The 18,143-nt window shown below is 39.0% G+C and overlaps 1 protein-coding gene across 16 annotated transcripts in view; it reads right to left on the bottom strand.

The window, feature by feature from the left end:
- LOC133524685 (neurobeachin) overlaps positions 1 to 18,143 on the bottom strand; it is a 963,862-nt gene that overhangs the window by 225,736 nt on the left and 719,983 nt on the right. For 10 of the 16 annotated variants that reach the window (XM_061860799.1, XM_061860801.1, XM_061860790.1 and 7 more), the window contains 8 exons: positions 17,742 to 17,850; positions 16,368 to 16,465; positions 15,729 to 15,936; positions 14,699 to 14,934; positions 14,149 to 14,300; positions 13,467 to 13,617; positions 11,893 to 12,031; positions 9,994 to 10,130 (listed from right to left, as the gene is read on the bottom strand). In XM_061860799.1, the coding sequence (XP_061716783.1) occupies positions 9,994 to 10,130; positions 11,893 to 12,031; positions 13,467 to 13,617; positions 14,149 to 14,300; positions 14,699 to 14,934; positions 15,729 to 15,936; positions 16,368 to 16,465; positions 17,742 to 17,850 (1,230 nt within the window). The remainder of the gene's footprint in view (positions 1 to 9,993; positions 10,131 to 11,892; positions 12,032 to 13,466; positions 13,618 to 14,148; positions 14,301 to 14,698; positions 14,935 to 15,728; positions 15,937 to 16,367; positions 16,466 to 17,741; positions 17,851 to 18,143) is intronic. The other 6 variants (XM_061860793.1, XM_061860796.1, XM_061860806.1 and 3 more) reach the window with 2 other exon arrangements.

The raw sequence follows: 18,143 nt of genomic DNA, 5'->3' as shown, positions 1-18,143 counted from the left end.
TGGGAACAGTAGGTAAGATTAGCAGTATACGTGTTTGTCACGTACCTCCAAAAACGGAAATTGCCACAATATTCGAGTAAAGATGACATTTTAGAGCGTTTTCTTATATATTAGTAAATATAAATTTTAGCTAAATATAATCGTGAGGATACAATAGCTAAACAATAACGAAGTCAATTTATTGTTCAGTCAGCGTCAAATACTTCGTAGCAGTCAAAGTAGCCAAATAGTTCGGTACACCATATATTTAGTATGGTGTACCGAACTATTTGGCCACTTTGACTGCTACGAAGTATTTGACGCTGACTGTTCATCTGATTGACAATGTGTCAGTCAAAAACGTACTTACTCATTTCAAGTGGCGATATCGTTTAATAAAGAGGTCAATAAAGAGATTGATAAATGATACGTGATAATTGTTTATGAAAATCAAAAATACTATTTGAAATCATCCTATAAGTGGTTTGACGTCATTCGCACTTTTTGTCCGACCCCTGATTATGAAGTATAAGAAATATTGAAGGTAAATTGGTATGTTTACATTAGGTATTTGCAATTTCTATTGGACTCCACTATACATAATAGATTTAAGTCACAATTCCTGTATTATAATTGATTAAGCCCAAAATCAAATCCCTTAACACATTACGCGGTCATTTTCATTCTTAAAAAAACCGGCCAAGAGCATGTCGGGCCACGCTCAGTGTAGGGTTCCGTAGTTACTCTTCCGTCACAATAAGCTAAACTGGAGCTTAAAGTATAGTAAATTGTTAACCAAGGGATGAAACGGTACCTTTCACGCGAGTTAAATAAATAGGCAAATTTGCATAATCAGTACCTAATTAAAGTAAGTCCTTTTACTATGAAGGGGAAACTTTTTACGATAACTCAAAAACAGCTAAATTGATCATGTCCGCTATAGTTTTCATTTAATGTGTTTCTTAAGCTCTACTTCCACGATTTTTTTCATATTTTTTGGACCTACGGTTCAAAAGTTAGAGGGGGGGGGGGGGGCACATTTTTTTTTCTTTCGTAGCGATTATCTCCGATTATATTCACTTTATCAAAAAATGTTTGTTGAACACCCCTATTCGTTTTGAAAGACCTTTCCAACGATACCCCACACAGTAGGGTTGGAGCAAAAAAAAAAAACACCTCCCCTTTACGTGTAGGGGAGGTACCCTTAAAAAAAAATTTTTTTAGATTTTATTGTACGACTTTGTCGGCTTTATTGATTTATATATCCATGCCGAATTTCAGCTTTCTAGCACTAACGACCACGGAGCAAAGCCTCGGACAGACAGACAGACAGACAGACAGACAGACGGACATGGCGAAACTATAAGGGTTCCTAGTTGACTACGGACCCCTAAAAAAGAGGCACCAACCTGTATTTTGTAATAATCGTATGTAACTGAACAAAACCATAATAATAATAATTTAACCTATATACGTCCCACTGCTCGGCAGAGGCCTCCTGTAATGCGCGAGAGGGCTCGGGCTATAGTCGCCACGCTGGCCCAATGCGGGTTGGTGACTTCACATACACCTTTGAATTTATTCGCGGATGTGTGCAGGTTTCCCCACGATGTAAAGTTTATCAAGGGGGCGAAACTGTTCCTTACGGGCATTCTCGGCTCGGTTCGGTTCGGCATTGCTCCGAGCAATTATTAGGGTTGGCACAGCTTGACGTTCCTTTGCGTGTATGACCACAGATAAGATAATGACTTGAATTTTAACAACCCTAAATAGCGGAAAGGGATAGTACCATACATAAGAAAGGGACAGCTAGATTCGGCCCTGAATCGCTGTCAAACTTGACAAACTTCGGTTTTGTAGGAAGTTTCTTTTCTGTACGATAGTACTGCCTATAACTTATACTGTGCTATAATAAAAAGTTTCATGCTGCTGCAGATGCAGACTGTACCTATCTTTTCGCGGCGGTCAGCCAGTTAACTAGATAATTATAGTACAGTCCAAAGTAATAATAACTCTCTGAGGTTTGTAATAAGAGAAGTGCGGCGAATGGGATCATTCAAGAGCTAGCGGCTAACTAAATCGTTTATTTTGTTGTAAAATTACAGTCAAACCTGGATCATTTAATTCTCAAGGGGCCGGCAATATTGTGCCAATTAACCAAGGTTTCCATTTTTATTATACCACGACGGTGGCAAGCATACGGCCTGCCTGATGGTAAGCAGTCACCGTAGCATATAGACGCCCGCAACACCAGAGGTATTACATGCGCCTTGCCGACCCTTTAACAACCTGTACACTCCTTTTTTGAAGAACCCCATACTGTAGCCCCTCGGGAAAACCTCGGCAGGAAGCTCATTCCACAGCTGAAGCGTTCGCGGGAGGAAATTCCTCTTAAACCGCACAGTACGCGACCATTTAGGTTCTAAGGTGTGAGGATGAACACCCTGCCGACGGCGAGCGGTGCGGTGATAGAAAGCGGCCGTTGGCATAATGTCAAACAATTCTTCAGAGCACAGCCCATTGTACAAGCGGGAGAACACACACAAGGAGGCAAAGTCTCTCCTTAGACTTAAAAGTTCAATACCGCTTGTGAGTTTGGGATCATCGACGATTCGTACAGCGCGCCTTTGGCCTGAGTCGAATGGTCCAAGCTGGCATGCAGGTGCTCCTGCCCAAAGGTGACAGCAATACTCCATATGGGGTCTGACTTGCGATTTATAAAGCAGCAGTCTTAGCCCCGGAGTAAAGTATCGCCTCGCTTTATTGAGCACACCGAGTTTTTTGGATGCCAGCGCAGCCTTTCCTTCCAGGTGGCTACGGAATTGGACATCACTGGAAATTTCGACTCCGAGGATCCCAATACTCCCTGATATGGTAAGAACTGAGCCTTGGTACTGTGGGACCACAGTAAATGGGGTTTTCTTAGCGGTAAACGCATTTAAGCAGGCAGGGCCGGATTTAGGGGAGGGCAACCGGGGCTACTACCCCGGGCCTCCACAAAAGAGGGGCCCCCAGAATAGAGAATTCGGAAAATTTTCCATTTTATTCGGAAAAAATTTGGGGCAAGGGGGCCTCCACTTCTTTATTGCCCGAGGCCTCCAGACCTCTAAATCCGGCATTGTAAGCAGGTCACACCAAATGTTCTGGTTCAAAAAGCGTTGTGTCAATTATTGAGGTTCTGTTAACAGATGTTGCGTTCTGACAAATGTATTTTATGGAGTTTCAGAAGCTTACCTAAGTTTTTGCGGGTATTTTTTTATGGTTTCATCGCAATTAGGGATGTCACGAATATTCGCATAATTTTAAACATTCGCATCAAATGAAGCGAATGTTTTGCGAATGCGAATGTGCACACGTCGTGTCCTGTCTCATCGACTCGCGTATGGACAGTGCGCGCAAACTGTTTTCAAGTAATGCATTTTCAACAGTAGACAGTATTTTTCAACACTTTTCACATTTTTTTTATGTTATAGAATTTCTTAAATTTATAAAATAGAAAAGGTATATACATATACCTAGTTGCAATATTATATTACGTACAAAATTAACATAAGACCGCCTGTTGTTTACCTCTTCTTTATGTGTTGTATTATTTGTACTGTTTCTGTATTGAGGTGTGCAATAAAGAGTATTTGTTTTGTATTGTATTGTATTAGTTCCTAAGTTATACTAACAAATATGGAAGTAAAATCTGAAATAAATGTTCAACTCAATTCAATAACATCTCGTTCTAAGGTTACATATGTTACACAGGAATGATAATAACAACTACATATTCACTAAAATTCGTATTCGAATTCGCATCCTGGACATTTTGATTCGCATTCGTAGTCTAAGACACTCAAAAGTATACATTAATTTGGGTCTTTAATTTCCCGAATAACGTTTATTTATCTGTGAACAATGTAATAAAAGTAGTCAATATGGTGGGTATAATTTACTGACGCCGTAATATAAAGAAAATAATGGTTTAAAATGCATTTATTTTATAATGTCCACAGGAAAGACGCGTAATGTGAATTCGCATGTACTATAAAAGTTTTTGACCCATTCACATTGAGGCGTAGAATAAATAATTTCATTTTAAGCTATTCAGTTATAATCATTCTGTATACAAACAAGGAAGTGTTCCAATTAAGGTAGCGATTTTTTGTAAATCCTTAAAAAAAACAAAATGAAAGTCAAATACACGCATGCCACCCATAGCAACAAAAAAAAAACTCAAGAAAAACTAACAAAACATATTTCAAAGTCCTAATTATGATATATGCTATAATAAATCGACGGGCCCGCGACACCGGAATGGGTTTTTTTGTCTCTCTCTACCACGGTTAATTAAAATGGGACATTAGCATAAACAAATAAAATAGCCCATTACGAATTCAATTTACAATCGTCGAAATCGGTTGGATTAGTCGCAGTAAATAATATCTTGGACATAACTCGGTATCGGGGTGGTGCGAGGCATGGGAGCGAGCGGAAAGCGATTTTTCAAAGTCTTAATGTTTTTGTAAAGTGAAGCGGATTTTTGGTGTTGTATTATGAGGAATTACAAAAAGTTTTTCTAATTTAGAAAAATGGCAACGGCTAGTTGCCAGGTGGCAACTGGCAAAGGTGTTTATATATGGCACCAGCATTGGTTTTATCCGTCTCTATGAGATTAGAGGGCCAACCTACAGGCTATAATATTCCTAAAAAAAAAACATGAATGTGACATTATTTTCCGATTGACACAAACTATGCTGCCGCCCTCTGTAAAATACTTAGACCGAGCAACCCCATTTCTACAGAAAACTGGTTTAAATTTGGAATTTATAGCGCGAATGAATACGATATCCAATGCTGTTAAGGCGTGGTGGAGCAGTTATGATTACTTACCTATTGCATCGCATAGGTAAGTAATCATAATTGGTAAGTAATTCGTGGTACGCTCAATATTGTACTCGTAAGAGTACCTACGGCTACGCTCGGTATTTTTAGTTTTAAATAAGATTGTTTTACAAATGAGACAATCTCTACATAAAATCGAACAGGAGCAGATTTAAAAAAAAAGGAAAAATGGAAAAAGTTACGCTTCCAGTAGCACGTGAGGAGCAGATTGTCTAATTACAAATAAAATACAAAAAAATTTAAGAAAAAATTAAAGTCTGTACTTGTGTTTGATTATTATGCGATTCGGATTTAGTAAAATATTTGATAAATCAATATCTGTAACAATGAAATCAAATAATACCAACCCGCTGCCGCTTGTGATTTAGGCCGGTAAATTACTTTAGTGTAGTTGCGGGGTCAGTTGGATTAATTTGCTATTTAGCGAATGGAATAAACATATTAAAACTATTATCTCTAAGTTATAATCGTATATGCTCTATAATAAAAATATTCTTGGTCTTCGTGACAATTAAAAAAAGTGCCTCGAGTACCTACTGTCAATACAATAATATCTTGTACAAAAAAAACCGGCCAAGTGCGAGTCGGACTCGCGCACGAAGGGTTCCGTACCATTACGCAAAAGAACAGCAAAAAACATCACGTTTGTTGTACTATACAATTTTTCTTTCACTTAAATATTTATTTTAATCCGTTGTTAGGGTTCCGTAGCCAAATGGCAAAAAACGGAACCCGTCTGTCTGTCCGATTATGTCACAGCCACTTTTTAATATTTGTTGTTATAGCGGCAATTACTATCACGGTTCATGAGATACGGTATGGTGCCAGACAGACGGACAGTGGAGTCTTAGTAATAGGGTCCGGTCCCTTTGGGTACGGAACCCTAAAAAGCACGAAAACAAAGGATGCAATTTTATTCAAAGAGCCATATTAAAAGCATTGGTCAATTTTGCGGTTTTTTTTTAAATATTTGACGACCGGTTTGGCCTAGTGGGTAGTGACCCTGCCTGCGAAGCTGATGGTCCCGGGTTCAAATCCTGGTAAGGGCATTTATTCGTGTGATGAGCATGGATATTTGTTCCTGAGTCATGGGTGTTTTGTATGTATTTAAGTATTTATAAATATTTATATATTATATATCTTTGTCTAAGTACCCTCAACACAAGCCTTATTGAGCTTACTGTGGGACTTGGTCAATTTGTGTAATAATGTCCTATAATATATATTTATTATTTATTTATTTAATTGTGAAAAATATTTTGACGACCGGTTCGTCCTAGTGGGTACTAACCCTGCCTAGGAAGCCGATGGTCCTGGGTTCGAATCCTGATGTTGTCTGAGTACCCACAATACAAGCCTTCTTGATTATACTGTGGAGCTTAGTCAATTTGTGTAAGGATGTCCTATACAATTATTATTTATCAAATCATTTATTGTACATTGGCAAACTTATCCCTTTAAGGGATCTCTTTAGGCATTAACACGTAAAAAATTAAGCTAAAACCACCAATTGTTTGTTAACCTGTTGCTACCGGTGGGAACCTATTGGCTCTTTGTTTGTTAACATTTTATAACATATAAGGACCGTGCGCGTTGGAGTGTCTGCCATCTTGTGGCCTGAATCGGCACTATAAACATGCACATGTACACGTCACGTGTTTTCTTGTACATAGTAGGTTCTGCCATCTTGCGGGCTACATCGGAACAAAAAACATCACATTTACGCCCCGCGCCAAAAATCTGACGGCTCCTGTGCTGCCTCCTACAGTTCATGCACGCTCCCTATACGAGTATAACTATTGTGCAATAGATAGCTATTTTTTTTGGAATAATAAATAAATAAATTAAGGAATATAGAAAGGTATATAAAAATATGGAGTATACTATTTTACTTTTTTTTAGAAAACTATAATTAGATGTTTGGCAAACTGTACAATATTTTTTACGTCATGCATAATGCGCTTCAATAAAAAAAATGGTAACTAACACAATCACTGCCAAGAACATGTATGTACTGGAAAGGGGGCTCCCGGCACCGAAAGCGTTGAGTACATTTTGTGAGCATATGAACTATCTAACAACCATTTTAAAATTAAAATCATAAACAGGTATTAACCGCGTTAATCTGCAACAATTACCACCCATTAACAAAACCCACACGATAAAATATTCACTTTAAAAAAAGTATAATGTTATAGCTATTAAACAAATATTATAAATAACGAAGACAATCTCCTGACAAAACTGAACTGGAAGGCGCGACGCCATTGTACGATTATTTATTAACTCTCGTGTATTCAAGAAGTAGTAAAATTGAAAATTATGATAGCCCTTTTCCACACTAAACAAGCCTTTGAACCACTTTCCTTGGCCCTCAAAAATTTACTTTAAACATTACCACATACGATTCAAATTTGAATGGATTTAAACCGTGTTGTAGGATAGTATTGTGTTGGGATGGGTGCGTATCGATATGTATAGCGCGAGGCGGGTAACCGAATATGAGGCACTTAGGATTCGAACAATACGGCCCCGCGGCGAGGCGCCATGATAGTGTGCGGGGCGCAAGATTTATCGATGTGTTTTTTTTTGCGTTTTTTAAATACTTCATTTACCCTACAAAACTAAGACTTCTATTTTCGTTTGCTAAACCACTGAAGTTAGACCTAAATGAAGTCTGTATTTTGTTTTATAATTGAACATTTGAATGTTATGTTCCTACTGTACCCATGTGTAAGGTATGTATCTGCATCATCTTTGCGCTACTGCTATCAAACCGACTAAATAAACACATTTCGATAAAAAAAAAAGAAACGAAACAGCTCTTATCGCACTGTTCTATGTTATACATAGGTGCTCCTATTTAAGGCCCAGTAGATTCGTGTTCTTCTCTCACTCTCACTGAGCGCAAGCCTGAGCGAGATGGATAAGCGTGCTCGGGAGCGCGGATATCATGTTTTTGAATTTTAATTTTTTGTGTGTTTTAACAATAAAACAGAGTAACCGCTGAGTTCTCTCAAGCATAATATTGCATTTTATATATTGCATATCCCCACGGACGCCTTATAAATGACCGGGCTTAAAAACCCGAGAGTTTGTAACGGAGATACAAATAATAATAATAAATATACTTTATTGTGCACTACAAAGAAAAATACATTTTACAAACAAAAAAAAAAGGACATAAGTGAGTAGGTAACAACAGGCGGACTTATCGCTAAAAAGCGATCTCTTCCAGACAACCTTCAGATAGCGATTAGCGATTTAATGTTTTAGATTTTGTGCAAAATTTATAATATTTTTTTAACGTGCTTTTTAGATCTATGTTCGTGTTTTTTTTCTATCGAGCGAAAGTCGAAAACTCGAGATTCGCATCGCTGAAGTCCCTAGAGAAAGGCCTCAAGATTGGTAATTAAAATTTTGGCAACCGTAATGTAATCTCAAAAAGTGCTACGATTTTTCAAAAACTCCGTCTCCGTTCTCTGAGCCTAATGAACCTTAATATTACAATGCGTTTATCGACAGTGCCCCTCCCTAGCCCGGCGTGTGGGGCATCTCCGTTGTCCTGGACAAAGGCGCCCCGGACGGCGGGACAATGGCGTCCCGGCGCGGCCCGCGGGGCGCCTGTCCGGCCCCGGACGGTTCAATCTGGCCTAACTGATGCTTCCTAGTACTTATTATACCCTGGTAATTGATATTACGTATGCGTACTGCTTGTAGATACGGTAACTAGAGTTTGGTTTAGACTCGAGTCCTTTGAGTCTTCTGTTTTAAGAATCAACTGTTTTTCAGACTCATACAATGAAGTCGAAACTCGAATTCAAACAACAGAAAACAAACAAGGCAATAACGATTATTTTCTTTACGATAATTTTTCTAGGTACTTTAAATAAAATTTACAAAATAGTTGACTGAGTCGTTCATTCGGATTTCGGAGGCTCGAGTCCTCTTGAGTTGCGCCTAAAAAATACTCAATATAGGACTCGACTCGGGCTCGGGACTTAAAAGTCACGGTTTTTTTAGCGCAGTCTCGTAAAAACGACTTTAGACTTAAAAGATTCGAGTTCCTACCAATACTATTATCGGGGTAAAGGTATCCTGTTAGATGCCAATAAGGGTCTACTGCTATGCTCATGCAAATCAAAATATGCCATTATAGACCGCCGAAAATATAGTCACTACAGTTCTGTTGTCCAGGTGATGTTATGCAACTAAATAACCTTCCTTAGTTCCTTATGTCCTGGTAGCTGTAATCAGTCGAATGTTATTCTTATGCCCTGGTAATTTCTGTTTTCTTTACACTATGTTACATGTATGTATTGTATGTGATTATCGTAAATAGGACATTACAATATAAAAGTGCGAAAAATAGGAAACACGACCGAAGGGAGTGTTTTAAATCGTAACGAGTCGAGAATTACCTATTCGCACATATATCGTTCAACGTTTTACAGTAAATATGGCCCTTTAAATTTTCGTTATAGTTACGTTATGTGCTAATTATCGCACTAGTGCGGTAAAGTAGCACCATATGTACTGTAATAGTTATTCACGATACAAGTGCGAAAAATAGGAAATCCGTAACGAGTGGCGATAAATTTAAACACGACCGAAGGGAGTACTGTAAAATATAATTACAATTTTTTGACTGTTATGTTAATTAAACATTCCGATCAATACATTACTTGTGGCTACTAAAGAAAGTACGATTTAATAATTGTGCACCAAAAAAACTAGCTTACATACAATTATAACTTTACTAATTACAAACTTTTACTGCAATAATCGTTATCAATATTCTACTTTTATAACAACATAAAATAATAAGGATTTAAACACATTCTGTAATCGGCCTACAGGTGTCGCCACAGTACCTGCAACGAATAAGTGACACCTACCAACACACACATGAACTAGCTTCTCCTAAGCTTCACAATTTCCTAATAGCAATACGAAGCGCGCCAACGTGCGACGTAGCCCACAAAGTGAAACACTTTACTTCTACTAGATGGCGCTAGGCGGTACGGTCTGGTTTAGAGTTACATTTTTATGGCATAAATTGTTAACGTAGTGATTTAAAGTTATAATGATTGAATATAGAATAATATACGTATATCCACTTACCTCAGGGTCAATCTTCTTATACTCCGGATCTTCCTCGTCCACCTCGAAATACAGCTCCGTTGACGTCAAAGAGACGGTGCCCGGAGCGACCAATCCTGGAGCTACTAGTCTCGCCTTCGTACTTATGTTCACTGGGCCTGCGAAAAAGATCTTTGTTATATTCATGTGGTCCTGGTTGATTGTCACCTTATGTCGCAAAATTTACAGTGGTCAAAATAAGTTTTAGAAAGTTATATGGGATATGGGACTTGTACCCGTTTTCACTAAATCCGCAGTAGGTATAATAATGATGTAGTTGTCAGCAAAGACGTCGTATTGAAACACTATGAGATTACAGAACAGTCTTACACTATTTACTTATCTTCACTTTTTAAAATACATAAAGTAAAAATGACAGATCCTTCACAGTTTGCCTTGCAAAAAATTTGAAACATTCGTGCAAACAACAAGCTTCTTAGATACTATGGTATCCTAGTATGGTGTCACACAATGTTTGGAAATTAATAAGTACGTTTAATTGTGTTTAAAGATAGACCGCCTACTTTGAAAAATTGCTATTAGTATAAAATATTTATCACCTACCAACAACAAAACTCCTTGGTTAGAATAACATCCCGGTTAATTTGTTAGTTCTTATTGTAAGTAGCAGTCCTTTCATTGTAATTTTTTCAAAATGTGCTTTTCATAGTCATATTCGCTTCGGCTACCTTACTTGAACCTAAACAATTGAAAACAATTTGTTAATTTCGCAACATAAACAAACATTGCGTGACAATCCACCAGGGCACTATAAAACCATGGAACTCTTAACAGATCTGATAGAAAAAAGTAGCGAAACGAATTTGCCAGTCTTTAAGATAGCACATTGTGAAAAAATGACAATGAAAGGAGTACAGCCTACAGTTAAATTTTTTGCTCCTGTTTACAGGCCACACCCGGTACAACACTCTAACCGGGATCGAATTCTAACCAAAGACACTTACTTGGGATAGTGACATGTACTAATAGCAACTATCTGAAGCGACCATTGGTGGACCGCATGCCTTTGCAATAAGGTTTACGTGTTGTCAGTTAAAAGGGTCGTTGTATTTTCAAAGGTTTCTATGTTGTATACCTTGCAACAATCAATGGTCCCTTCTTGGAGAATCGTCTTGGCACCTTTTTACCTTTTGGAAAAGCTCTGCGGTTTTCATGGTTTCCTAGTTGATGTCACACATCATTTGTTTATTTAGCGAATTTATTGACAATTAATTACCTTTAACAGCTATTTTCAGTACATTTGCTGTGTAATAATTTAATGGTGTTATTCGGTGCCTATACCCGGCCCTTACTAATATCTTCCCTCCATGTGAACTTTGAATAAATTTAAAACCAGGGACCCGTTATCCCCTTCCCAGAAAAAACCTATGTCTTAGCCGTTCATCGAATAGGCCCAACGATTGGCTTTCCCTTTGAATGGCTTACCGGTTCATTTGACTTAGCTCTACGAAGGGGTTTCCCTTTCAGAGATACCGCTAAATGAAGAGGATACCCTATCCTCTTCCTAATTCAAAAAATTATGACGCCTGTGCTGTCAACGCGCTAGACACCCAATTCTTTAAAATATGAAATATACTATGAATTTTATATACAAGAAAAAAAATCTGTTCAGAAATTTTGAGATCGCGGCGAAACGTGAATAGAAAAACTACAAGGAATTTTTGATTTCGACCACACGACTAATAAACGCTATAAAAAAGCGGCCAAGTGCGAGTCGGACTCGCGCAGGAAGGGTAAGCTCTTATAGTTTCGGAAAAAAGTGGCGGTGACATAATTGGACAGACAGACGGACATGACGAATCTATAAGGGTTCCGTTTTTTGCCATTTGGCTACGGAACCCTACAAAGCCTATATCTTACCGGTAAGATCAGCATCAATTTCCCTATCATCCACCAGGAGTTCAGCATCATCGAGGAGCTCGGCGGCCGCCGGCGTAGGCAGCTGTGCGCCCCGCCCCGCGCCGCCCGCCGCGATTCGGGCATGGAGTTCTTCCGTTGCCTGAAAAGTGAAAACACATTTATTACTAAGATATGTAGGTGGAGAGAGAGAGTTTGCGTTCAAGTTTTTATACTTTCGGCAAATGGAGGTTATATAACTATCTCTCTCGCTCTTGCCATGACCACATAGGCGTGATTGATATTACGACCCATGTTCGCACTAAGGTTTACTTACAATAAAATTTTATTCTTGTAATTTGTTAGTTTACTATTTGTGACGGCATGTGCATTTTGCGCAAAAGTCGTGGGAAAAGGGTTAATTTTGATCTACATTGGTACTAGGAACCCATAGCCTGTCCGTAGTGTAGTTTGCTAGCTTCTTAAGGGTGGTAGCGGCCTTATTTTTTGTCCTGTTTTAAAGGATCAGGTAGGAAACGTGTTTTCAGGAATTAAACATTGTAGGTATGTACATTACCTGCGATATCGTACATATCGGCCTTATCTATCAATGTATGTTGTTCTTGCCCGGGTTATATAAAGTCTATCGGATTAAACGTTGAATCTAATAAGTACTAAGGCATCATAACCTACTAGTATACCATCTTACTGCATTGCCAGGCAGAGATCGAAGCGTGGTGGCGGAAATCACATTTATTTGTGATTTCCGCCACCACGCAACTGCATGTGCATTGTATTTTTTTAAATTTGATCCGTATTGGTTTCATGACGGGAGGAGGATCCCAAAACATTAGCAATGCACACTGTTACACATGGGAAAAGAGTTGACTTTGACCCATATAAGTACCAAAGCAGCATGATCTATCTGTAGATGCCTTCTTCACGGATTGGACTGATACCGCCTCCTACGGCGTCCTTTTAAGGATATGTCTTTGTCTTGACAGATCGCCAACCCTTTCGTATTCATCCAAAAAGGGTTGCTTTTATAAGTTGCAAGGGATTTTGGTACTATAAGACCATAAAGTACCTACTAGTCATAAAGAGCATCCTTTTAATAGTTATTTTGTCCTTACAGATCGAATCGTATTTCTCCGAAAAGGGTTAACAATTGATCCATTTTGTTACCAAGGCACCATAACCTTCCCGTAGTATATCATTATTGCGGGTCGTGAGCGCGCAAAACACAGGTATAGTATCTGCGTGTTTTTATATATACTCAGATCAGGTACCCAACCTTTTCGTTACGTCCAATAAAAGATTCCGACGAAATTGCTAATTGAATATGTACTCAATTCTGCTTTTGTGCCATTTTTATTAGAATGACTTATCTAGGTACGTTGGTAACTCGGAGTTGAACGCAGACGAAATCGCGGACAAAAGCTTGTCTGTGATATAAAACATAATATGGCATCACTTGGTAACCTTGGTGTCTCGGCAAGGCAAGATCTAACCGTGTTGTCGTGATGTTAGACTTATATTATGCGCTCTGTCCTGAATAAAAAATAAAAGGTTTTTGAGTGATATTATATTTAAGTTACTTGTAATATGGCGTCGCTCGGCGGCGGCGCGGCGGGGGAGCGCGCCAGCGCGGCGGCGGCGTGGCGCTGGCCGCGCGGGTCGGGCACCAGGCGCCTTCTGCGCCGAGCGTCGTCCTCCCAAGAGTCTAGTTTCCAGAATTGACTCGTGCTTCTGAAAAGAGATGAGACAAATAAGGCACGCTGATAAGCTCGATCCCCAGTCTGATTTCACAAGAGTTATTGATATGTAAATACTGACCACCTCCAGACCTCCATCTACCCATTGGTCTGCATCCAAGTTCCCCGTCGCTCCCTTTGACTATTGCAGTGGTATGGGTTTGTTACTATAACCAGACCCTAATCTACACTTTGAGTCTACACCTATTGCATCAGTATGTTTTTTTGTTGTAGGTTACATACCCGGCTGCAGCACTACCGGCGCCAGGCGCATTGTGTAGCTTGTCGAGTAGACGCGCGACGACGATGATAAAACGTATATTATAGTACGATATACTACCCCCACACCCCTCATAAAACTGCATATATTGCAGTGGTAGCGTTTTGTTACTCATTACACGCAGTCCCTCGTCCACCCTGGTCGTCACATCTATTGCAGTGGCATGGTTTTATTACTGACTACCCCCGTACCCAACCATCTACATCTATCGCAGCAGTATGTTTTTGCTATAGTTGCTATACATACCCAGCCGCAGCGCTGCCGGCGCCGGGCGAATGTCGCAGTTTGTCGAGTAGACGCGCGGCGGCGGCGTGGTCGCGGCGGCGCGCGGCGGCGATGAGACGTTCGCAGGTGCGCTCCTCGTCGGCGCGCTCGCTGCTCGTGCGGGCGCATAGTGACTGCAAATCAAAATAAATTTTCTTATTAATAACAATAAGGTGCAATTTGAGTGGCCACCAACGAAGTTTTGAAATTTGAATTTTTATCAAAAAAATTACCTATTTTACAAAACAGTTTACGGTTTTCAACAGCCTTTCACTTCAGTCTCTTTCTGGGAGAAAATGCACGAGTAACTATAAAAATACACAAATCACTTTAAGAACATTTCTCTTCGTTTCTACAGGATCTCATCATCAAATCCTGACCTGATGACAATGGGACCAACTGCTCAAGTATCCCTTACAAACATGAAAAGAATTTTTCAAATCGGCCCATCGTCTTTGAGAAATCTGTGATCCTATATGAATAAAAAACAAAGATCCCGATGAATTCAGTCCGTTAAATCCCCATAACTCACCTCAAAATCTGCATGCTTCAAGACATCATCAGCCCTCATCCTGTTCAATATGAATTCCGCCTCATTCGCGACCCTCACGATGTGATCCCTCATAGCGTGCGATAGTAATCTCCCTTCGTTTATCAACTCTATGAAGGCTAAACCGGCGTGCTTTTGAAGGGAGTTCTGCCATTCTTGAGAACACAGGAGCATGACCAGTTCGACAACTGATGTGCTGGATTTGAAGGTTTGGAGACCTAAAATTGAAAGAAATTACAGATTAATTTCTACAGAAAAGCAAAAAAAGCGAAATATTATTCCACTACTAATACATACTGGCCTGGCTGTATTAGTTACTATTATACTCTCGGAAAGAAAATACTTTTAAAATGTTAGAACTGCTTACTGACAAAAGCCATACTTTGAAATAAATCGTTAAGCCAAATGTATCACCAAAGTAAAATAAACCACACCGCTTGCCTAAGAAATATAAAGGTACCTAATCACCAAGTTAGGAAAAGTAACTAAGAGCTACTATTCTTACAACTTTACTCTTCATAAGCAATTCTGTCCAGTATTCCTATTATAAGAAAGAAAGGTCTGAGTCTGCCAGGAAGATCTGAGTTAGGGGACAGAAAGCCCAGTGCGTTTTCTAGTTTGATTTGACCTGGAAACTAGAAGCACCAAAGAGCTACCACCAACCATTCTTACAACTTATACCTTTACCCTCCATTAGCAGATTTTGTCCATGGCTTCCAACCAGCCGTCTTCGACAAGAATCTCTCTCCCATCACTAACACAGACAGACGACCTTCAGGTCCATTTGATTTGAGTAGGAAAGCAGAAGCATCAATGAGCTACGATACTTACAACTTTTACTTTTACCCTCCATAAGCAGCTCTTGCCCATGATTTCCAAGCAGCGTCTCGTTTCCGAGAAGATAGGTGCGAAGGCCAACATAATTTCTGTCAGTAGGGGACAAAAGAAGCCCAGTTTCATGTGACCAAGATAGCTAGAAGCACTAAAGAGCTACCATGCTTACAACTTATACCTTTACCCTCCATAAGAAGCTCTTGCCCATGACTTCCAACCAGCGTCTTCGACAAGAAAGGCGCGAAGTCCAACATAATTTCCCGCAGTAGGGGACAAACGGGCCCTAATGCGGTTTCCAATTTGTGTGTTAAAGATGCTTCTCGGGATACGCCGTCCGCAGACATCGTGGCGTTCATGGCGTTTAGACCGGCTAATGTCTCGTTATCCTGAAAATGTAGGGAATATTTAAAAACGCTTTGCCCGTAGTATTATGAAGCAATTACAGGAACTCTACTTGAATGAATAGGATAATAACCCTTGGAGTGGTAGGCCGTCGACTACCGACCATTGCCATTGTCATGTCATTTAAATTTCAAATTTGATTAATTGACATAAAATCAAAACTCCAATAACTCTAAAACGACATATGCCACTTGAAGAGTTATTATACGAGTATCAGTAAGAAATCGAATCTCTCTGTCTCTCTATCTAATTTATCTCTCTAATAAAAGCGTCTAATCACTCTATATCTATTCTCTCTTTCTCTAGTAAAAGCGTGTAGACAACTGGTATAAACGAATTCGTACTATACCAAATCAGATATAATAACTGGAAACTTTTAAGATGATGATTACTTATTTCAAAATAAAGAACGTACCGGATGTAGATGCCTTTGCGCAACCTGCAGACTCCTGTTCTGGTGCCGCTGCAAATGATGATGCTCGTTGTTGCGCGCGTGAAGGGATTTCTCAATGTCTGTAATTAATAAATACATCTTTAAATTATGAACGCAATAAATATTGAGAAGACCAGTCTTGTGGCCTCTCTCATCATGAAACAGATTAGTGTTTATCTTCGTGGCATCCACGGCTTTTATTTCGAGGGTTAGGTCGTCTAGTACAAAAATACTAATTATGAAGTACCAAAGCAGTCTTGACATTGAACGTGGTTGCGTGACTTGCAGAAAAGATCACCTATATGAAGCTGCGCCATTGGCGATACTTTATCTTAAGCAATGAAATCATGTAACATAATTCACTAATGACAAAAGACTCGAAGATAATTGGCGGCTAGGTCGTCGATGCTTTTTAATTCAAACAATGCAAGTGACTAATAAAATGTACCACAAATTACCAGAATCGCATAAACATATGAGCGTTACACGTATCACCATTGATATTTGCGTGCTTTAAGGCTTTTCTACAGAATATGTTCTGTAGAGGAGCAACGAATTCAATCGATCGACCAAATGCCACAGTGTATTGCAAATCTAAAGTGTACCAAAATATACCAGGCATATAAAGCACTTGAGATTAGTATAGTAACTCAATCTACAATTTTAAAATGGCGATTGTATTGTTTAACACTGTGGACAAAGAATGAAAATTACTCCACACAAATATTTAAAGACACAATACAATTTAATTATTATTCACTATTTAGTATTCAGACAATGGCAGAAATCAATAAAAGCTACCACAAGGTACCAAGTGTACAGAAATAGTTAAGAGTCTTATTCAGACAATATCTCATCGTCAATCGCGAATTGTGCCTTTGCTTATAACCGCGTCCTGTTTGGAGCTATTGATACAATGGTGGAGAGTAATAAAATGTACCACAAATAATCAGGTATACAGAAATAAGTAAGAGTCTTTCGGGTTCAGGCTTATTCTTAAAATCGAACGATAGCCATTGGTTGATTTTGTACAATAGCAATACGTATATTTTGTGATATAATATTGCAAGCTCTTTGGACCTATTCTTCAGACAATGACAGAGAGTAATAAAAGGCATAACAAATAACCAAGTATACAGAAGTAAATAAGAGTCCTATAGGTTTATTCAGAAAATCGAACTATAGCCTGATTGGTTGAATTTAAATAGTACAAGATTAAAAATAGGTCACAACAGAAATATTTGGCGATTATAAGAGCCCCTGCTCTTTTAAACTATTCAGACAATGACAGAGAGTAACGAAATGGTACTACAAACTATCAGGTATGCAGAACCTTTTAGGAGCACAAATAAATACCTTCATGTATATTGCCTTCGTGGTCTCTCGTCCTGCCAGTAATTGTGGCTGGACCTCTCTCTCCATCTTCGTTAAGGTTCACGTCTGTCCACGATTCATCGTTGCTGACCTGAAAAATAAAGAAAAAATATGTTACTTGATTAATGTTTTTGAAACATAAAAATAGACATGATGTAAAAATAGTAAAGTAGGTGTGACAAATTGTTGCGTGATGGTGGACTACCTAGAAAAACATAAATGGGTAAGAAGCCCACTTTAACAATAAGAAATACCCGTATGAATTCAAAAGCTACGGGACTATTAGAAGAAACATGAGTGAATTACTAACAAAAGAAGGGAAACGGCAACAGGACAATATAAAAAGACATTACTGACCTTGAAATAAGAGCAAACGACCAGGAC

The sequence above is a fragment of the Cydia pomonella genome, chromosome 14, assembly GCF_033807575.1.
Source record: "Cydia pomonella isolate Wapato2018A chromosome 14, ilCydPomo1, whole genome shotgun sequence".
Classification (NCBI taxonomy): Eukaryota; Metazoa; Arthropoda; class Insecta; order Lepidoptera; family Tortricidae; genus Cydia; species Cydia pomonella.
The sequence above is the reverse complement of the archived record's forward strand: the minus strand, read 5'-3'. Positions and strand labels throughout refer to the sequence as shown.